Genomic DNA, 22,987 nt, shown 5'->3' on the forward strand with positions numbered 1-22,987 from the left:
CTTGATCGACTTGCACTTGAATGCGTTTCTAAGAAACGGCTCGTATATAATTGATTTTCTGCTTTTAATGGTAATTCAGTGGATCGTGGTAAAATCGGTGGAAGTTTTTCTAATATCACAAAACGTAACAGGGGTACTTGGTGGATCCGGATTTTCTTTTTTCTCGCGACGGCATCTAAAACTGAAGAGTAATGTTCTGTATCCGAACCGCGACGGAGCTTTTACGCTGCAGTATCCACTACAGACAGATGACCGCGACACACTGTCTTTGGGAGGACTCGTGAGCTGCAGTTTGTCAGTCAGTAAGTCAGTGGGTATATCTTAAGCTTCATGGCACCAACACCACGCTATAATGTTGTTGTGGGTGGTGTTGTGAGAAAATGCGTGCGCAAGGGGGCTCTCGCTCGATGTCGCAGGGATTTCCTCGCGACGTAAACCTGGGGAGCCGGTACTGATACAGCGTACGCGAAAATTTTTGTTTGAAAACACGTTTGGCGATAACAAAGGCGACAATATGTGAAGCATGACAACAAAGTTAGAAGTGTTGCTATCTTTTCATTTAGATTATAGATTCTAAAAATTCGAGTTTATATGGTTGAATGCTACATCACAAATTGGATAAGGATATGGTACAAAAACTTAACATCTCTTCCATTACAAAAAAGTATATATTCTCAAAAAAAAAAACGAAAAAATTATATCTATCACACTCATTCAGACACAGCAATCTCATACACAGTTACAAACATCGGACTTAAGCATTACATGGTTTCAAACAATAGGAATATAGAAGAGCAACAGTGAAAAATCCAGCCCCGCCGAAAAAGCCAAAAACGTAAGTAGGCACTGCAAGTGAAGACTGTCTAGTTGACAGTCAGATTCGGTTCAGTATTGCTGTTGTTGTTGATGTTGCTGTTGCTGCTGTTGTTGCTGATGCAGCTGATGTTGATTCTGCTGAGAGTGTTGATGATGGGGCCTCTTGTGCTTCTTTCCACCTCCACCGCCACCGTTGACTGTTGCGGTTTGCTGTTGTTGGTGTGGATTTTGCTGACTTTTTTGGTTTGGTTGCTGTTGTTGTTGTTGCATATTCTTCTGCTGAGGGTTGTTCTTCACTTCCTTCGTCGTAGTAGGCGATGGATTTTTCGAATCTGTAGGAAGTTAAAAAAATCGGATCAAAATCAAATTTATTGCACTGTGTAATTCAAAACGAACTTTGAATGTCAGGTTTGGTGCTGTCCTCCGATGAATCAGCCTTAGCAGAATTGTTCTGAGTTGCGGGTTTGTTGTCGATGTTCTCTGTTGCATCGGATGTAGGTTTTATCGGTTTCTGAGTAGCTTCGGTTTGAGATTCTTCTAAGGAAAATAATAGAAAAAATATGAATAACAGTTCTCTTCCCACTTATTAAAACAAATCAAACCTTTGGGTTCATCTTTCGGCTCAACTTTCCCGTTGCTGGCAGCCGCTTCAGCAGTTGCCGATGGTTTCGGCTTCTCTTCCGATTTGTCATTGTTTGCGGCATTCAGCGAGGATCTCTTCTTCGGTTGTGGCGGCTTCTGTGAGACACCGGGTTTCTTCTCTGGCGGTGTAACATGCCCATTGCTCTCCTTTTTGGCCTTTTTCGAATCGTTTTCTTTTGCGACGTCCGTTGCTTCCGTAGCCGATATATCGCTCCCTGATATGAAGCTGTCGGTTTCTGAAGAAGAGGCCGAATCACTCATCTGTAAAAAGATAATCAATTATTGATCTCCTCCTATTCATATCATTCGTCATCTCATTACTCACATGGTAACTGGAGTCTCCATCCTCGTTGGCATACTTTTCCAGCAGTTCCTGAACAGAGGCGTCGAACGAGCTCCCGCTATCATCGGCATCTCGCTCGTGAACGTTGCGTTTTCCGCGGCGTGCCGTCTCATCACGTGGGTTCGCTCGTGAGGATTCATCCCCATCGTTCGCCACTTCATTGTTCGCATCACGTGACTGCCGTTGGTGGTGATGGTGATGATGATGGTGTTCCCGTTGGTTAGTCTGTAAAACAATCAGTTCAATCTCCGTCCGGCAATTGAAAGAAAAGTGTAGTTGATCCTTTACCGAGGTTCCAGGTCGGACGGCCCTCAGGCAGATTATGTATCGCAGTGGAAAGGTGATCCTATCAAGCCAAGTCTTAGCTGCTTGTTCATGGCCTTGTTCAGACTCCAATTCGGCACGTTTCATGCGCTGTATCTTCTGGCCGCGGTACTTCAGCGCTCGCAGCTTGCGACGGCGTGATTGCAGGAAGCTTACCATGGTGGCCGGGTAAACAGGTTGCTTCCCGATCAGCAATGCTATGAAGGACAGAGAGACACGAACTAGCCTCAAGGCAATCAACGCCGGTAAAAACAATATCCAAGGAAGCGGCCGAATCAAAGGAGGCGGTGAAATGTTCATTTTGCTCGTATCTTCCTCGCTCGGAGGCGGAGACTGTGGTAAGCTCCATTTGGCCGTTTTCTCTACGACCGCCAAGCAGGCATCGATTCGATGATACATGTAGTTCCCAGCCCGGGTCGTCATGGCCTGGGCCGTGTAGTCGTACAGCAGGTCGGCGAGTGGATTCTTCGCCTCCGCTATCTCCTGTAAAACGAAACGAACCGTTAGTGTGCAATGTGCATCGATCGCGAGTTATCGGCGAACATGTGCGCATTCTTACCATCTCATCATTAGACGGTGTCTGACGATTGCTCATCTTGTCGCGTTCTCTATCGACGGCGGTTCAATCTGAAATGAACAGACAGAGCACACACACGGATTGGAAATCAATTAATCACCTCCTCAACTCGTGATGGATTTAACCCGTCCACGTCTCGTCGGGGCTATCGAAAGTGAGTTGCCGGAGCCGGAGAACTCTGTGTACTTTGTGCTACCGGGGATTCTGAACAGTCGAGTGATCATCCGTAGACTGGACTACCCGAGACTAAGTCGAGTGCGGAGGAGGGATGCCCTCTCAAAGAGCCAAGCGATAACGTCGAGCCGGGCCGGGCCGGGTGATTTGATTATGTGAGAGGGTTCAGTACAAAGTGTAAACAAGTCGCTAGGCCGCCGGCTGAAAAGACGGAACTTGAGCTACCGCTGACTGCGCTGCACGGTTAATGGTGTGGGACGTTAGCTATTGGGGCGCTGATAAAGCGCTAGACCGTGTTAGTAAAGCTGCACTAATTTTTTTTTTTTCGTTTTCGAGATCATTTGAAAAGGTGAAGCCTGAGGTATACGTTCCACATGATGAGGAGTTTTGAAATGATAAGATTCGACATGTTTTCAATAGTCTGGCTCCGCTCAGTCCTTGAAGTTCTATTTCGGGGAATATAGTCTGGATTGAGCAGGACAATTTCAAATATGTCACATTTACAGGTGCGATATTTAAGAATTCATAACATCATATCACTTTCGTGACGAATAAGCACAATTGGGCGGCTGAAGAATAACAGTTTTACATAGTTTTTTCGTCAGTTTAGTCTTTATTTTATGTGATGTAAACTGTTTTAAAAACTGTGTCATGACTTACACTTGTTTGGGGCAAAGAATCTGTAGTTTACGCTGCATGTGAGATTTACCACAATAAGCTAAACAAAAAGTGAACAACAATCGTAAAACATGAAAACGTTTATCGCGTTTTTTTTATTTCAATTTATCTAGGTGGATAAAGCTAGAAATCTAAAGATAAAAAGTAGTTCTTTTGAAGGAGGAAGAAAAAAATAGTTTTCATCATAACCATGCTCAGGATAACGAATGCAATTCCTGATTGGTCCAGGAATTCGACTTTCTTGAGCATAGAGTATTTTATGCCTACCACAAAACGGTGATTGGCAGAGACATCTCTCAATAAATATTTGTGGAAGTGCTCATAAAACACTGTAAGCTGTACTTTGCCCAGTTAAGATGTTACGCCATAAACAAGAAGGTAACTACTATACCGTGTGACGCTTTAAAAATTGTAGGATTTCATCAACAATTTATTAGTAACCTTTTGCTGTCCGAAGCAGCAAATTTATGGATTTTTCAAGAATACGTGCTGCTCTAGCAAACTTGGTTTTGCATGTTGCGTTTCAGATCCTCCAAACCCAAGATCCTGCTCATAAGGTATGATCGTCGATTTTTTTAATATTCTTAATTTCCCTGTTTTTTTTTACTTTTTATACTTTCCTTGTGTAATAAACACAGAAAAAAAATCAAAGACTATCCAAAACTGACAATCTGTTCACAAGATGTGCACAAACCAGCGAATACCGATGTATTTTAAATAATAAAAATAAATTTCTCCGCGAAATTTAACAAAATTTTCATTATAATTTTCCAGGGATTCAACAAAAAGCTCCTCCCAGAATAGGGCACTGGACCCTTTTCGAAAGCGGGTAAATATGTTTCAAAAAATACATAACAATTTGCTACATAACGTGGATGATTTCGGTAGTCATGCAGAACAACATCTAGCCCGCATTAATAGGGGTACTCACTAAACAGATTAAATTGCTGCGTAAGCCATGATTTTCTGCTTATTTGAAATGTTTCATGATTTTGCGAATGAAATAATCAAAGATTGCCTTGGTGATCGCGACGTTTAATCAGTTTAATCAGTTTACACCGTGTCCAATAAGTTCTCATACAAATTACAAATTTAGAAAATATAATTATATTTCACATCTGTGATTCATATTTTCAAAATGAATGTATGTATTAGAGGGCCACATAATACTGATTAAATAAAGCATACAGTTAAGAATAACATTATTTTCGTTTTGTTTTTATAAGCCTAGAAGTACACCTCCGTTTTCTGAAATCCGTTTGATCCGGCACGCAAGTAAAATGTTCGAAAAGTTTTTCATTCTACGGTAGCTAAATAGTGCCCATAACGTTAAATTTTGGGTTTTTATCTCAAATATTGTACCAAGTGGATTAACTAAGGCTAAAACAATACAATTTAAGTGAAGTTATTGTAAAAAATTTGCTTGTAAGCTCAACTTGGGCTGATTTCCTTGAAAATGGCCGTTATATTAAAGATAAACATCATAAAACGTAAATGTTGGACAAAATATTCCATAATAGGGATGCAAGCATGTTTTAGAAATGAAAATGGTGTGAATCAACAAGGCAAGATACAGCCATGCCTCTTTAGCACAACAAATCTTATTAAAACACGTAAATGGACATTTTTGTTTAATTCACGTTTTATTTTGAACAAAATAAAATGGCTTCGTACTCCACCAATACAGAGCCTCATATATTTTTTTCTTCTGGTCATAGTTACTACTAGCAATGGTGAGTACAGGAACCTAATTTATTTCAACTTTAAATTATTACTCGTTAAAATGTAACGAAATACCTAAGAAATGGCGTGCGTGCCAGCTGAAACGGACTTACGACACATAAGCGATCAGCAGAGAAGGATAAAGGACAGTTAATTCCAAAACATGTGCTGCACTTGGTGAGTGTTAGTTGGCCTTTCAATAAATACATTTACTTTGAAAATCCTAGTTATAGATGTGAAATGAATTCAATTTGATTTTGTATGAGAACTTATTGGACACGGTGTATGCTGTTAAGTGAATCCCCCTAATGTATCCTGTACAAAATACGTAATGTTTATGAAACGTGAGAAAGTCTGCTTACTAAAGGTCAGCAGCTCAACAGTATAGCGGGTTGGAAGGTAGTCAAAAACGTATTAGTTCCATCGGTACGTAATGTATGTATCGCCTCGCATTGTCTAAGTCGCCATAGAATCGTCAATATGAATAGCTGTTATCTACTGGAGGGCTGAAACTTCCAAATTGGGGGAAAGTTTTGGATTACGTTAGATTTATTTTTTTAATTTACGACATAGCGATTTTGGCAATTTAAATTTGAATATTTATTAATGGATTTCCTGTCAAAACTCCTGGAGCGATATCTGAATCCCAGCGAGCAGTAGCAATCCCAGGAGGCATAGCTGAGGTTGTAATCCAAGCAGGAATTTCAGTAGAAATCAGAGAAAGGATTCTTGAAGCAACACAAAAAATTTCTGGAGTAATTACAAGAGCAAAAAAAAAACACAGTTTTTCTTAGTTCAGAAAAAGTTTATAAAAACGGATCAAATAGCTGACAACTTTGGGTCATCACCACATATCAGGCTGGATTCATGGTTGAACACGCTACAGCGGACCATACTATGCTGCAGAAATGCCGTGAATACAATATGCACAAACATCACCAGTTCATTAATCCTGAATCGAAGTATGATTGGAATCGAATATTATTAAAAGTCAGCTATGGCAGATATCACCAGTAACAAACAATACAGTCATCTAATTCTTGTTTGTTTGTTCAGATTAGGTTTCAAATGTGTTTCGGGAACCTTTGACGTCTTCGAATGAGTGTAATCAGTTTCGTACCTTTTAATTCCGCCCTAATTGCTTATCCTTTGACAGATACGCGTATTTCGACTACCACTTGTAATCTGAGGAAGATTACAGGTATCAGGTATCAGGTATCAGAAGGCCGGCTCCAGAGGCACGTTATCCTCCATTTGGGACATTTGTGCCATCGCCAAAATAACAGCCTATTTCATCATCTACCTGAGGGAAAAGGAAGGAAAAAGGATTTGGATGGGGATAGGGACAGGTAGGGAAATAGGAAAAATACCCTGGAAGAGGGTACTAACGCACAAGCGTACCACAATGGGTTCAAACAGCGCCCTGAAAAGGGCACTGTAATAACGCATAAAGCGAAAGAGAGCCTATAGCTCTTTACCACAGCGGGTTAAGAACAACAGAATATCCTGAAGATTCAGGTTTCTGAAGTCAGTTTCACTTAATAAGTGTTTACCGAATACTCGGAAACGCAGTTGCGCGAAAACTGGACAGTTACATATCAAATGATACGAAGTTCCATAATCGGATTCACAGCTATCACAGGCAAATGAATCAGCTTGCTGAATATTCGCCATGTGATAGCTGAGTCGGCAGTGGCCAGTCAATGCTTTGACCAGCATGCTGCAATTCTGCTTAGACAGATTAGTTAGATACTTCGCCACCCGTAGAGATGGCTCAGCACTATACAATTTGGTTTGACGACATGACTCCAAACTATTCCAATATTGTCTGTGTTGAGTGACAGTCCAGGTGTGAATCTGAAGCTTAATCCAACACTTCGATATCGGAATAGCTGGCTCAGGGCCAATGAAGTCATGTGATGCTCCAGAGCGAGCTAACTCATCAGCCAATTCATTTCCAGCGATGGAAGAATGACCAGGTACCCATAGAAGGTGAACAGCGTTTGCTGAATTCAGCTCCTCGATTTGAGTTCGACAAGCGATAACTATCTTCGACCTGGAGTTGGCCGAAGCAAGTGCTTTAATAGCAGCCTGGCTATCTGAACAGAAGTATATTACTTTGCCCATTACGTGCTGCTGAAGTGCTGATTGCACTCCGCACATAAGAGCAAAGATTTCGGCCTGAAAAACGGTACAGTGTCTACCAAGTGAATAAGACTGATACAGCCTTAGCTCACGAGAATAAACACCAGCACCTGCTCGACCTTCGAGAAGGGAGCCATCAGTGTAACATACGATGCCGTCTGAAATACTTCTTTCCAGATAACCAGATGTCCACTCTTCCCGGGAAGGGAATTTCGTGGAAAATGTCCTATATGGAAAATTACAAGCAATTGTAAGATCACTTGGAGCAAGGACAATTTTGTCCCAATTCACTAAAAGTGGAAACAACGAGGTGTGTGTTGAACTGCGGTTCACAGGAGTTTCCTCTAGTAGACCGAGTACCCGTAACCGGTAAGTGCAAGAAAGGGCTTCTTGTTTGAGATGAATGTGTAGTGGGGCAACGTCAAAGAGAACTTCTAGCGCTGCCGTAGGAGTTGAAGAGAACGCTCCAGACATCGCCATTAAGCACATCCTTTGGAGATGGCCTAATTTTGATTGGACCGTTCTCACTTCACCCTTTTGCCACCACACAAGACATCCATAAGCCAATATTGGCCGAACCACAGTTGTGTAAATCCATTTGATATACTTGGGTTTTAGACCCCAAGTTGTACCAAAAGTACGCCGGCATTGCCCGAAGGCCATACAAGCTTTCTTGATTCTGAACTCAATGTGAGGTGTCCAGGAAAGCTTGGAATCAAGAATGACTCCAACGTACTTTACCTGTTCAGTCACATCGATTTCAGAATCAAAGAGACGCAAAGGTCGAACGCCATTACGGTTTCGCCTTTCCGTGAAAAGAACAATAGATGTTTTACTCGGATTAACCGAAAGGCCATATTGGCGACACCAACCCTCAACTACCTGAAGGGCGTTTTGCATCAGGTCGAAAAGGGTGCTGATGCACATACCAACTAACAATGTTAGGTAGTCGTCGGCAAAACCATAAGTAGGAAAACCGCTATTATTGAGTTGCCTCAATAGCGTATCTGCTACGAGATTCCACAAAAGCGGTGATAAGACTCCCCCTTGGGGGCATCCACAAACACTCAATTTCCTAATCCCTGCTAGACGCAATGTCGAGAAGAGATATCGGTTTTTGAGCATTTGGTGAATCCAATTGGAAATCATTGGAGATATACCATGACTCCGTGCGGCTTCCAATATGGCATCGAAAGGCACGTTGTCAAAGGCACCCTCGATATCTAAGAAAACACCCAAACAAGATTGCTTTTGAGCGAAAGCTTTCTCGATATCGTAAACAACCTTGTGTAAAAGAGTCACAGTGGACTTACCAGATTGGTAGGCATGTTGGTTCACATGAAGAGGCACGTTGGCCAGATGAACATCACGGATATGATGATCCACAATGCGTTCTAAGCATTTCAGAAGAAAAGAGGTCAAACTGATAGGTCTGAAACTCTTTGCTTCTTCATACGACGCACGACCCACTTTCGGAATAAACTTTACAGTAATATCCCTCCAGGATTTGGGAATATACCCTGTAGCAAAACTGCAAACAAGTAGTTTTTTCAAAACATGTTTGAAATAATCAAATCCCTTCTGAAGCAAAATAGGATAAATCCCATCTGCCCCAGGAGATTTGAAAGGAGCAAAGCTATTAAGAGCCCACTCAATCGATTCTATAGTTACAATACTCCGAGCCGAAGCTAAAGAATCATAACTACAAGAAAAGACATCAGGATCATCCGAAGATGTAATATCCACACATCCAGGGAAGTGTGTGCTGAATAAGCATTCCAGAACTTCCTCATCAGAGGAAGTCAGATCGCCGTTTGGCAAACGAAGTTCGTTCACCCGGAAATCCTTAGATTTCGCAAGGATTTTGTTTAACCGACTGACTTCACTCAAGCTGGAAACATTTGTACAAAGGTTTTTCCAGCCGGATCGTTCAGCAGACCGGAGAGCTTTCCTGTAGGCCTTGCGAGCCGACCTGAAAGCCTCCGAACCAGCCGAACGTCGTCTGTTCCAACTCTTTCTACATTGTTTCCTGAGTTTCGCCAGATCAGAGTTCCACCAAGGGGTTCCTCTTGTGATCTTCACAGACCGTAGAGGGCATGCTTCTTCAAAAGCTTCCATGATGAAGGTCGTTGTAGTATCAACGGCATCATCTAAATCACTTGGAGTGTCAATGGATGGTGAATATCCATGAAATTTGGCTGCAACCAAATCAGTATAAAGATCCCAGTTTGTTGACCGAGGATTCCTGAAACGCAATGTTTGCGAAGTAACATTTAAATGTTCAAAAAAGATGTAGCGATGGTCAGATAAAGATTCTTCATCTGACACATGCCAATTGGTCAGCTCGTGACTAATTCTGCTAGAGCAAAGCGTTATATCTAACACTTCCTCTCTAGCAGATACCATGAAGGTTGGGCAGTTGCCTATGTTAAGTAATGCAAGATCTGTACTACTTAAGTACTCCATCAAACTGGAGCCTCTCAAGTTAATGTCTGAGCTGCCCCAGATGATATGGTGAGCATTAGCATCACTGCCAACAATTAGCGGAAGGCCTTTTGAAGTGCAGTATGCGATGACTTGTTTGAAAGCATCCGTAGGGGATGGTTCATCATGTGGTAAATACACAGAACAATAGACGTATTTCCTGTTGAGGTTTCCAACAGATACATCAATTGTGATAGCACATACATCTCTGGTGGTTAGTTCAGAGATGAGTGTAGCAACTATTGCGTTGTTGACAAACACACAGGCTCGAGGCATGACACGCGAGTTTGCCATTTCATGTTTACTGAAAGTGGCAAACACCGGGTTCACAAGGTTTCCTAGATAGAAATTTCCCTTACGAAAGTAAGGTTCTTGTACCAAGGCCACTTGGGCTGTACCATTTTGCATAAGTCTGCAAAGATTGATCGTTGCTGTTCTTTTATGCTGAAGATTGATCTGAGCTATCCTAACCGTAGCCACTACCCAAACTAGGTAAGATTAAACTCTTCGCAACAGCAGCACAACAAAGAACAGCAACAATAAAACCAAATCGGTATCGATTGGAAAACGCCAAAGGCGAGGATACACAGAATACACTGTGTAAATCGCATAATGCGAAACCATATAGGTGAAAATTTAAACTAATTAACAACATCTTCATAATCCCGCCCTTATTTAGCCTCAAGTGAGACTAAAGAAGGGCAGCTGATTGTCTCGGAGAAACACAAGGTCCACTGCACCATTGCTCCGGTTAGCGCAGTAAGGGCTACATACTGTGGAGGGCGCCCTGGTACTCCACAGGCTCCGTTAGCGGTTAGGTTTTTATTAGACCCCCCTAGCCATTCATTCCTAGGCACGGTAAGCATAAAGCCGCATCACACCATGAATTAGGGGTCACCTGTTGGTGGATTCTTACCACCGGAACAGGCGGTCCGTAGTGTTATTCTTAGCCAATTGAGACAATCGCTACCGACACTACACAGCTATCTAGGCTGATCGAGAAAAGAAGTTAATATTGATGATCAACTTCATACGGACTCGAACAGCCGTCAAATACAGTCATCTAATTCTTGTTTGTTTGTTCAGATTAGGTTTCAAATGTGTTTCGGGAACCTTTGACGTCTTCGAATGAGTGTAATCAGTTTCGTACCTTTTAATTCCGCCCTAATTGCTTATCCTTTGACAGATACGCGTATTTCGACTACCACTTGTAATCTGAGGAAGATTACAAGTGGTAGTCGAAATACGCGTATCTGTCAAAGGATAAGCAATTAGGGCGGAATTAAAAGGTACGAAACTGATTACACTCATTCGAAGAGGGTATTCTGGTAACTTTAGCATTCGAAGAGGGTAACTTTAACGTCTGTTTATTTTGACTGTTCTCTAACTTGTGACAAAGAAGGTGCAATTAATGTCGAATTCTTTTTTGAACCTGGGTTGGAACTGGATTGGTGGAAAATGTGTAAACAAACAAACGTCAAACAAATTTCAGCGCAAGCGAACCTGAGTCGGGTTGAAGTTGCAACTGTAGGGTCCTCAGGTGTGGTGGCTGTCTCCCTGGGGCGTCGGAATTTAAGGCTTAGCTCCTAGACCCAGCCGACGTAAAACACAACTGGCGCCGAACGGTGCTAGTTGGCCAGAAAAAAGAAGAAGAAGAAGAAGTTGCAACTGTGATCTCATCCAGTTCCAACCCAGGTTGGAACTGAATCAAAAACGAAAACGACATAAGTAACAAATAACTTCAGATTTGCACAGTGGTTCCGCTGTAGGCCAAAAATCGAAAAATTGATTCTCGAAATCATGAGTTTGTATAATTTTCATAAATCAATAATGTTTCCAAGAATGCAGAAAAGTCATTTTTCTGTAGGTTTCTGTTACATGTTTTGCTTGATAGCATGGGTACTGTTATGCAATTTGACATCCTCAAAATTTGTCGAAAAATTGCATGGCTTTTGAGTTGTACACCGCGTCATACAGGTGTATTATAAGTTAATAGTTATTTTTTATAAAAATATGTATTAAAATAACTACAAAATTATATGTATACACGCAAAACAAGAAAAGCTACCAAAAATTGAGATATGCCTTTTCTACCAATTTATGTATTAGAAACGTACAGAAAATGTGATAAATCATAATCCATTCGTTGTATTAAGATGCGCTACACGGTTCCATAGCTTCCATACCACTACACACAAACACCTCCATTCAAACCCGAGAAGTTGAACCGGGTTGCGTCTAAAAATAACTTTCGCTTCGCTGCTGAGCTACGCGTCCTATTGTCTACATGGAATTTTCCACTTGCGAACAGCAACCTGCTGGATGCGGGCTTTTCAGTGCACAATGGGTCTAGAGTCGTATTTACGAAAACAAAAATGTTTCTGCCAAGTTCTGTAATTTCTTTTTTTTTTCATTATTGTGAAATGATTACGGTCAATCAAGTGTGGCTTATCCAAAAATCTGCTGATTAATTCTGGAGCTCGATTTAAATAGGTCGTATGTGCTTTTGTCGATTAAAATTCGATCAGTTGGATTCGCTTATTATAGCGAAAACCGTTGAAATTGAGCAAAGTTTATACATACAGCAGAATCCTCACAAAACAGGCTTTCTGTTCCATCATTAAAAGTTTGCAAAATATCTGCCATATTGCTACAATGATTAAAATAAACTGATCGAATTTTATATCGACAAAAGCACATACGACCTATTCAAATCGAGCTCCAGAATTATTCTCTATACAATATCAGAATGTTTTACAAAGTTATTGCAAATTTACAAAAATAAAACATTCGATTGATTTGATTGATTTGTCTTTATTCAAGAGACTTGGATAAAACATTCGAATCGTTAGAACTTTTCGAAAAGTTTTCAATAAATTGCAACTTTTTTGCCTTTGGTCATATTTTAGTCGAGTTCAACGATACATGAAGACCAATACATTAGTCACAAACTTTCAAAATTTAATTTAATTCGGTTCGCTTAGTCCTAAGGTACAGTAATTTGATAGACGGAAGTCAAAAACTAGATATAGATAGAAGGGCTCTAATTTCGTGTAAAGTTGAATAATCAATCAAGCCCAAATTTGCACCAATTAAATCAAACTCGTTGAGGAACAAGTAATCAAAATTTGGATAGTTTTGGTGGACTTTATAAAAGGATACAACTTGCTAAAAATGTTTTAGGCAATTTTTAAAACTTAGCATGCTTTTGTATATACCACTAGGCGGTGCTAGAGGTCAAGCAAATTTTAAATTTAATATATCTCAGAATTCTGGTCACTTACAAAGTTGGTGTCTTTGACAATGTTGTTTGGTAGGTCAAGGGCTTACAGTTAATGGTCCACTTATTTCGAAATTTTGCCACAAGGAAGCGCAAGTTACACATTTGCAAAATTATGGAAATGAATGTTTTTTTCGTAAAGCAATCAAAAAGCTGTAATTTATTTTTCTTTGAACATATTTAAGTCAAGTCAAAGGTTTTTCAAAGAGCTATATATCTATCTATATATATAAAAATGAGTTTGAAGTCCTTTTGAGGCAACAAAACTCACGAACGGCTGAACCGATCAGGATGACTTTTGCACGGTTCGGTTCATATTCGTGGTGGGTGTGTTTATATGTACAAAAAGTTACGAAAATCAACTAGAAAAGTAAGAAAATTGATAAAGTACTGATTTTTCATGAACTGGGAAGGAAATCAACACGATCGAAATGAAACCAATCTAGAGTGCGGTGCTATTTTGAGTTCAACAGTTGTCAAACCAGCACAAGATGGCAAGACAAAGTTTGCCGGGTCAGCTAGTTAGTCATAAATGTGCAAAATTTCATTTCATTCGGTTCACTTATTCCAGAGATATAGCAGTTTAACGAAGAACACTCTAATATGAAACATTTTATTAGAGTCGCTCCAACTTCATGTAAAACTATCCAATCGAGCTCAAATTTGTACCATTTATAGCTAATTAGTTGTGCAACTAGCAGATAAAATTTGAGAATATTCCCTACACATTATAGAAAGTTACAGGTTGCTGAATATATTCGAGATAATAAGTAAAAGATACATGCTTCAACTAATTTGCAACTAACGCCGTCTACTGACAGAATCCTGAACCAATCAGCTAATCAACTGAAACGCCCTTATAAACCAAACAACATTGCACAAGAAACCAACTTTCTAAGTAATCAGGGTTCTGAGATATATGGAATATAATAATGAATTTATCGTCAGCGCTACCTAGTGGTGGAATTTTGAATCAAACGGCCCATCACCAGTAAAACCTTGGCTGGCCTAACAACTTTGCCAAGTATACCGAATATTTAAGTAATCATGGTGCTAAGATGTACGGTATGGAAATTTCGCCAGTGCTACGTCTTGCTGTCTGTGATATCTGTTATACCAGAGACAAACAGACGTAACACTGATTAAATGTTTATACCAAATATCTCATCATCCTGGTTACTTAGAGAGGTGGTGTCTTCGGCAATATTATTTGGCTGGTCAAGAACTAACAAATGATGAGCCGTTTGATTCAAAATTCCACCACAAGGCAGCGCTAGTGAGCAAACAAATATTATATTCCATATATCTCAGGACTCAGATCACTTAGAAAGTTGATATCTTCGGCGATGTTGTTAGGTTGGTTACGGCCGCTCAGTTGATTAGCTGATTGATTCAAGGTTCTGTCAGTAGGCGGCGCTAGTTACGAATTAATTGAAGCATGCAGCTTTTATTTATTATTTCAAATATATTCAGCAAGCTGTAACTTTTTCAAAAATGCACCAAATATTCTCAAATTTTTCCTGCCAGTTGCACAACTAGTAAGCTATAAACGGTACAAATTTGGGCTCGATTGGATAACTTTACGTAAAATTGGAGCAACTCTAATAAAGAAGTTCATATTTGAGTGTTCTTCGTTTAATTGCTATATCTCTGGATCAAGTGAACCGAATGAAATGCGACATTGCACAATTATGACTAAAACATAGCTCTTTGAAAAACCTTTGACTTGACTGAGACACGTTCAAAGAAAACAAACTTACAGCTTGTTGATTACTTCACGAAAAAATATCAATCATTTGAATGATTTTGCAAATGTGTAACTAGCGCCGCCTAGTGGACCATTAACTGTAAGCCCTTGACTCACTTAACAACGTTGTCGAAGACACCAACTTTCTAAGTGGTGAGAGTCCTGAGATATATGAAATTTAGAATTTGCCGTTTATTGGTGGAATTTCTAATTAAACGATCCATCACCATCCATCATGGCATCGCAAATAAAATTATTAGAAAGCAGATTTTTGAATCAGTTAAACCAGACGAACCACCCTAACATAACAATAATAGGGAATAGGGTCAACAATTGAAAATAAACTTTCTAAAACACAATTTGTGTCCAAAAACTTAAAGCTGAAACTTAAACAGTTTTGTCTTCGCAAATACGGCTCTGGACCCATTGTGCAGTGTGGCGGCTGTATCACTTCCATCACCAAGCCACGTTTGTGTTGATGATGATGGCTTTCAGCCTCTTTCCTATTCATGTGCAGTTATAGCCGTGCTGGTTAGAGCGCAGGATACTGCGTATCACCATGATAGTGTCTCGGTTCGATTCCCGCCGCCGCCCGTATTTCTTTTTAAACATGTATTGGTATTTGATGCCGCCGCTGCTGTCATGATCAGTCTAAAAATAGAACAAATAATGAGAAACCAGTGTGACAGAGCACACGCACACATGCGAAATTTTCCTTTTCCAGATTCTAGGAAGCCAATACAATTTTTGGTATACTGCCACCTACCAATTTTTGTATTTGCAAGGCCCTAATACAATATTTGTATATGTTTCATACCCAATTGTATTAGAATCTGCCACTCTCAGGTTGCGTGTATAAACTAGTCCTTATGTAACTGTTTGAAATTCGTACCAAAATGACTGACATTTTTACAGGAGGTATTTCAATGCTTTTTACAATTATTTTGTTTGAAAACAATCTTTGAAAATGTTTTTTTTTTAATTATTTAAAAAAAATACAGTTCTTGAGGTATGGCTTGAATAATAAGGTGGTTCAAAAAATCGTTTTTGCTCCACACCGCTTATTCCATGCCTTCTCCCAAAGTTTGAGCTCATTTGGTTGAAAACTGAGAGTGCACAAGCCCTCAAAATTTGTATGGGAATTACTATGGGAAATGACGTTTTTCATTCATTTGACCGTAGCATTTCGCCAAGCGCCCTAGAGTGTTAGTTGACCCTTGGTACTCCTAGTCTACTCTATTGTGCTCCTTTGGTCCATACACAAAATTTTAAATTAGTATGGGCCATGGTATTTACCCTGTTTACACGTTCTTAATTGATAACTCATGCATACTTAAACAAATGTTTGTTTTGCTTGATAAACCTGGTTCAGGGATAAATTTTCAAACACAGGTCTATTCCCATTTGCTGTGAAAATCACAACATTTACGTCTTCAGCAAAGTTGTTTGAAACCAAAAATGCTACAACTTTGCTGAAGACGTTAGCCATCCATCTCGATAATGTAAAAAAAAGTATTATACCTCACTTTTAGGGAGATTGATACGAAAACTCTAACTGTAAAAAAAACGGCACAGGTCAGTCCATCAACTTTGTCGAAGACACCATTGCTCTATCTCTTCATTCCAGCGAGTTATTAATAAAAAGCGTGAAAATGGGCAAATAAACTATTGTGGAACGGCATCCCGACAGGATCACCCGGAGGAACTTCAGGTGAAATCACAGGAGAAATTCTTGAAGCAAAAAAATATCTGGAAAAGTTCTTTGATAAATTCCTAGATCTGAAGGATTTTTGGAAACAATAACCAAATTTGCCCAACCCTGAGGTAAAAATGAAGAAAAATATCGAAGCATTTTAATACGCTATTGGTGCTAGAAGTTTGAATAAGATTAGGCACCAGAGGAACATAAATACGTTTGTTTACACATTTTTTTGTTCGTTTTTATGTAACACGAGATTAGTTTGTTACGTTATTTGTAAACAACACCAATAGGCATAAACTAAGCCGATATAATCACGGTCTTACAAAATCGGGTGACCACTGTAAGTGGGGCAATGCAAGGTTTCATGGGTGAACGCACTACAATCGACCAGATACTTATTCACCATTCGCCAGGTGTTGCAGAAATACCGTGAATAAAATGTACACACTAGGCCGCCCCTAATTTTACAAAAATTAGAAATGCTAAAAGCTCTACGTTAGAAAATGATCGTTCTACCTAAAATTCGATCGTCTTCAAGGCTAAGTGATCTGTCAAGGGAAGTAATGTTCTCAAAAATTGAATGGGAATCATAAAACCAGATTTTTACCAGAAAAAAAAACAATTCCAATACAACCAATGATTTTAGGATAACAGAAGCGGAAATGTGCTCACGGGTGGTTTTTCTGCCATATCTCACCTAGTTTTAAACCAACTGCCTTGATTTTTTGTACATGGACAGTACTCACGGTGTCTCCTGGTGTACACATTTTCTTAACAATTGATTGAAAATTGACGAAGTTATGGCCAAAAATCAATCCGTGCATAAGGATAATCGGGTGTAAGACCATTTTTTAGATCCCGAAGAAAACCTACCTTACCTAGAACCTGCCCTAAGACTATCCTCACCAGTGCGTAGTAAGTATATACATAGAACGAACTCATGTTGGAAAATAAAATGGAACTTCTTAAGAAATCACAAAAAATGCAGGTAGAATCGCTCTATGAACTTTATGAGAAACCCCTGAAGGAGTTCCTGCAATAAATTTCCTGGAGATCACTAAAGAAGTTCCCGGAGGAGTCTTTGAAAGAATTTCTGCAAAAATCTCTAAAGCAGTACAAGATAAATGTCTCAAGCAATTACAAGAGAAATTTTCTTGAAAGTATTTCCGTAGGAATCACTAAAAAACATCTAAAGGAAGTCTTGAATGAACTTTATCAGAAAACTCTGACGGGGTTTCTAAATAAATACCTGAAGGACCTCCTGAATGAAATCCTGAGAAAATTTCTGATGAATTTCAAGAAGAAATTTTTAGTGGAATCCTTGAAAGAATCCCATGCGGAACCCTTGAAATAATTTCTGAAGGAATCCCTGAAGGAGCTCCTGGAATAAATTTCTTAATTAAATTTTGAATGAGTTCCCGGATGAGTCTTTGAAAGAGTTGCTGGAAAAATCTCTAAAGCATTACAAGAGAAATTCCCCTGGGGGTATTTCTTTAGGAATCCCTGAACAGGCATCTAAGGGAATGCTTGAGTCCATTTTGTCACAAAAGATCTAAAAAAGTGACTAACATACCCAACTAGGAATAAAGAAAATCTTGAATCCCTGAATACATTTCCCCAGGAATTCATGTTGATGAATTTCAAGAAGAAATTATCTCGTGGAATCCCTAAAAGAAATCCTATAGGAATCCCAAATGGCGTTTTTGGAGGGAACCCTGAAAGAGTTACTGAAGGAGTTCTTGAAGGAGCTCCTGGAATAATCTTTCCAGTAATTCCAAAAGAAATTTCCTTAGGAATCCCTGAATGCGAGAATGTGTTAAAATTCACACAAAAAATAAATTAAATAAAGGAAATGTATCTAGAGCAATCCCTGAAGAATTCCCTAGGGAATCCCAGCAGAAATCCCTGATTGAGTCTCAGGGAGAAAATCTGAGAAAAATCTTCAAATGAGAAGAGAAACACTTACAGGAGTTCTGGGAGAAATCGTCCCAGAAATTTCAAAAGATATAAATTGATGAATTCAAGATGGTATCATTTCAGGTAAAATCCCTCAAAGGTTTCCTCAAGTTCTAGAAGGAGTCTTTCAAGAAGTTCCGGTAGACTTTTTTGAAGAAATGTCTTGAGAAATCCCTGAGGGGATTTGAGAACACATTCCAGACGGAGCTCCTAGGGGGCTTCTTGAAAGAGGATTTTTTCAAATAATTCCAGAAAAATCCATGATTAAATTTCTAGTAGCATTCAAAGAGAAATTCTTGAAGGGATTCCCGAAGAATCCCTAAATATTTTTTGGATTAATCATCGAAGGAGTTTCTCTTGGCATCCTTGAAAGGGTTTATCAAGAAATCGTTCTAGGAATTCCAGGAAAAAACCTACAAAACATTAAGGAGAAATCCCTGCAAGAATTCCTGAAGGAATCGCTGGAGGAGGTCCTAGAGAAATGCTTGAAGTATTTCCTGGTAAAATGCATGAAGGAATTTCTGTATTATACCGTAGTTTTAGGAGAAGTTCCTGAAGTAATTAAAAAAAAAATCTGAAGGAGTTAATGGAGATATTCTTATTTTCTGTTTAGAGAGACTTTACCATGAAAGGAGAAAAATTTCCAGGAAAACCTCAGAAGAAATTCCTGGATTAATTTAACGAAGAATTCCTAGATGAACCAGGAGCTCCTGGAGAATTCCCTGAAGAAACTTGAGAAGAAATTTCCAAAGGAGTGCGTTCCTGGAGAAATCAGTGTCACCAGCAATTTCATGAGAAATTCCTCATGATCTCCAACAAAATTCCTGAAGCAGATGCTGGTGAAATTTAAGAAGAAATTCTGACATTATTCCTAGAAAAATCCCCAGAGATATCGTTGAAGGAATTTCTGGGAGAATCTATGAAGGAATTATGAAGAAATTCCTCAAGGAATTCCGGGAAAAATCCAACAAAGAATTTTTGGAGCAATTCCTGCTGAAATCCTTGAACAAATCCTGGGGAAATACCCGAAAGTCCCTTAGAGACTCTAAAAAGTCCCTGGAGAGCTCAGAAATTCCAGAAAAAAAAACCAAGGAATTCAAAGAGGAATCCTGGAGGAACTCCTGGAGGAATCTCAGAGGCAGTTCCTGGAGGAATTCCGGTAGAATTCTCTCGAGAGACTTCAAAGGAAATTCCTCAAAGAACTCCAGGAGAAGTCTCGTAATGATTTCCTTGAAAAATTCCTGGACAAATTCTTGAAAAAAAATTCAAGAATTTCTCGGAGGAAACCATAAAAACATTCCTTGAGGAATTCAGCTACCAATTTTTGGAAGAATCACTGAAGGAACTTCTAGAGGAATCCTTAAATTAATGCGAGGAGATAGAGGTTTCTCTAAAGGAACGTTTGAAGGTACTCCTGAATGAAATCATGCATTGATTCTTGAATCAATCTCTAATGAAAGAATCATTTAATAACTTTCTGAAGAAATATTTGAATGAACTCCAGGAGAAACTCCTGACAATTTTTTTTAAGGAAACTCTGAAGGGAAAACCTGGAGGAATCTCTAAAGACATTCCTGGAGCAATTCGAGAAGAAAATCATACAGGAATCTCTAAAGAAACTACTAGAAAGATGCTTTAATTAACTTCAGAAAAATCTCCTCGGAACTTCTAGAGGATTGTAGAAAATCTTGAAATAATTTCTGGAATATTGGCAGATTTTCTTCTTTGCCTCGCACTGTTGATCGGAAAGGTAGGTTCTCATTTCCGATTTAGAAACGAATTATTTGGGTTTACTCACGCATTGGTGGGCATCGTCTTACAAGCGTAAATTAGGAATAAAACAATATAAGCACCGCGACAATTTACCGAAGAATTGAAACAATCGTCCAAGGGATGATCGATGGAGAGTGAGTAGTGTGAGACGTCTGTTTTTTGTGATTTGGCAAATTGTCAAGTACGGATGCTCAAAAGGGCCCCAAAGCGAGCTATTTTACCCAACTTAGCAGAAGTCTTTTATAATATTTATAAAACAATATTGATGGTTTCGTCAAGAATGAATTAATGGTTCTGTTAAAATGATCAGAGGTTTTGAAAAAAAAAAATGTGGGACCAGATTTTCGTGGGTAATGAAGAATTGAATGATGTATTTCGCCTGTGCGAGCCTAGATGAATGCAATAGATATGTTTGGAAGAAGACCCACACTTTTGAACTTTCACACAGCGATAAACTCGGACAACCACTATACCGCTTTACAAAGTAAACTTTGTAAATCGTATCACGTTTTTTATCGTCTCGATGTAATGTAACTAAAATACATTGCGCAATGAAAACATATTTGATCGAGAAATTCAATAGAAACTTATTCTTGAGGCAACAAATTGGAGATGTTCAATTCTCGTGTGTGTTGATGTGACGGCAATTTCGACAAACGACCGAAAAACAGAATCGTGCTAGGAAAATTCCATTCTTTCTATTTTGACATGGCACCCATACGAAACAGACCCACTCAGACAACCATCATCGATATGGCAAGCAGCATGAGAATAACCTCACCAAAAGGGGCATTCACTAGGACGCGTGCCGAACAATTCTACGGATCCTCTTTGTGCCAGCATCTGATGTAAGCCCTACTTTCGAAACTTGCAGTGTGTGATTGTTATCAAGACCATTTTTTTGCAGCTGCACTGCCCAAAACTCTCAAGACGAAAACGAAAAACATCCGAATATTGTCTTCCTTTACGCCCATCAATCATCGATCCCCGAGAATAACCGCTATCACAATGATGTGCAACCAAAGTTCGAAGGGCATCGATTAATTGCCACGAAACATGCACAGCAATTTCCAGATGCAGTGCATCGGCTAGGCAATTATTGCCTGGGATTATTGTCTCTCACATTCTAAAACTGGTAAATTCACATTTTTTGCAGTCTTACCGGTAATTAATCTGAATAAAATGCACAAATCACACCAAAAATCACGAAACAGCAACGAATCTTCGCTCCACAGATCACACTTCGAACACCATCAGGATCCTCATGATCAGCTATTCTTCAGATGCACAGACCAACGGATAGTTGTAACGAACAAAAAACGACACTAGCTGACAACTGTTGAAATCCAAATATCAATACACAACGGAATAACGAATCCAACAGCTATTGTTCTTATCAGTGCCGAAGCGTGGGCCCGAAATTCAAACAAACGGTTAGGCCAGGTACTTTTGAATCAATTAGCAAAAATGATAAGTTTTAAAGTCTAATTGAAGAGAGAGGAAAAAAAAAAGAACTGTAAGTAGAAGTAGAATTTAAGGAGGAGTAAAAACAGTTCGTGTGCAGCAAGCACGACAGTGATCTTGACACTGAAGCATTCGTCGGCTAGAGAAGTGCATTTCACCAATGGAACAAGGTGCTCGACGATCACATGCTGAGAGTTGTCTGGATGTGACTGTGAGCGTTGGCTTTCAAACAAATGCATATGTCTGACAATGTTGGGCAACGCTGCTGTTGCTTTGAATTTTGGAATAGAAGACCTCAAATGCTAGATAAAACAGCTGCATCGAACACAATTTCCAGAACTAAATCAAGCTAGGGAATGATTGCTTACAGCTACCAATTCTGAGTGCTTCACTTCAGACACGTTTCATGGTATTGTCGTTTCGATAACGAACGTAAAGAATGCGCCTGGTAGGTCCATGCGTTTGTTTATGGTTTCAGTTTCAGTCAGCTCTGTGTGCTTTTATGGCAAAGCTCGTGTGGTCCTTCTTGCGCATGGCGTAAAACCATAAAGACGGTTGATGCCAAGTTGTGTTGGATTTAGAATACGTGAAAGCCAAACATTTATTCAATAAAAAAGATTCCAATCAGGTATTTTTAAGGCTAAAATAATCATCATTCAATTATCAGCTATCATCAAATATTGAAAAGCAATTTTTTCGCTCAAATTCACAAAACCACTATTGAAAACTATTTCACTGTTATCTAGATGGTAAGCTGAGTGCAGTGATAAATTTATATTGTTTGTTCCCTCTTAAGATTGAATCATTTCGAAAATAGAAAAAGTACGTTTTCAGCCAGAGCAACGATCATGCAAATTTAACCATTGCATTTTATTCTTTATCTAGAACACTGTGAGTACATTCAAATTCAAAATTGCTGCGAATGTTTGATGGTGATGACTGATGAGTTGTTAAATGTTAAGTGAAGCAGCACGACTGGTCACATCGTCACATCGTAGAGCTTCTTCAACGAACTGGATGATATGGAAACGTTTGGTCACTAGTAGTTTGAGGAAGAAAATCCATCATAATGTGGGGCTTAAGAAGAAGGAAAAAAGAGGATTGGCTACAAGATAGAAGTACTACACAAACTACGCAAACTAAGTAAGATAATCTTCACA

General features: G+C 39.4%; 1 protein-coding gene across 2 annotated transcripts; it reads right to left on the reverse strand.

Annotated features, from left to right (window-relative positions):
* Nucleotides 1-649: 649 nt before the first annotated feature.
* LOC109423336 (protein kinase 4) lies at nt 650-21,951 on the reverse strand. Of its 2 annotated transcripts, none has more exons than XM_062854229.1 (7): nt 21,526-21,951; nt 2,685-2,752; nt 2,090-2,608; nt 1,784-2,026; nt 1,419-1,719; nt 1,213-1,350; nt 650-1,148 (listed from the first exon to the last, which is right to left on the reverse strand). In XM_062854229.1, the coding sequence occupies exons 2-7, from the start codon at nt 2,718-2,720 to the stop codon at nt 886-888; spliced, it is 1,500 nt and encodes a 499-aa protein (XP_062710213.1). In that variant the 5' UTR covers nt 2,721-2,752; nt 21,526-21,951; the 3' UTR covers nt 650-885. The 2 variants fall into 2 exon arrangements, with proteins under 2 accessions (XP_062710213.1, XP_019553823.3); XM_019698278.3 differs by having other exon boundaries at nt 1,213-1,353; nt 21,526-21,950.
* Nucleotides 21,952-22,987: the final 1,036 nt, after the last annotated feature.

This window comes from Aedes albopictus, chromosome 2 (assembly GCF_035046485.1).
Source record: "Aedes albopictus strain Foshan chromosome 2, AalbF5, whole genome shotgun sequence".
Taxonomy (NCBI): Eukaryota; Metazoa; Arthropoda; class Insecta; order Diptera; family Culicidae; genus Aedes; species Aedes albopictus.

Excerpts from the sequence above, each read along its gene's own strand:
- LOC109423336 (XM_019698278.3), bottom strand. The coding sequence starts at position 2,720 with ATGAGCAATCGTCAGACACCGTCTAATGATGAGATG. Across the intron at positions 2,609-2,684 it reads CACCGTCTAATGATGAGATG|GAGATAGCGGAGGCGAAGAA; the intron begins GTAAGAATGCGC and ends TTCGTTTTACAG. Across the intron at positions 2,027-2,089 it reads CCGTCCGACCTGGAACCTCG|ACTAACCAACGGGAACACCA; the intron begins GTAAAGGATCAA and ends ATTGTTTTACAG.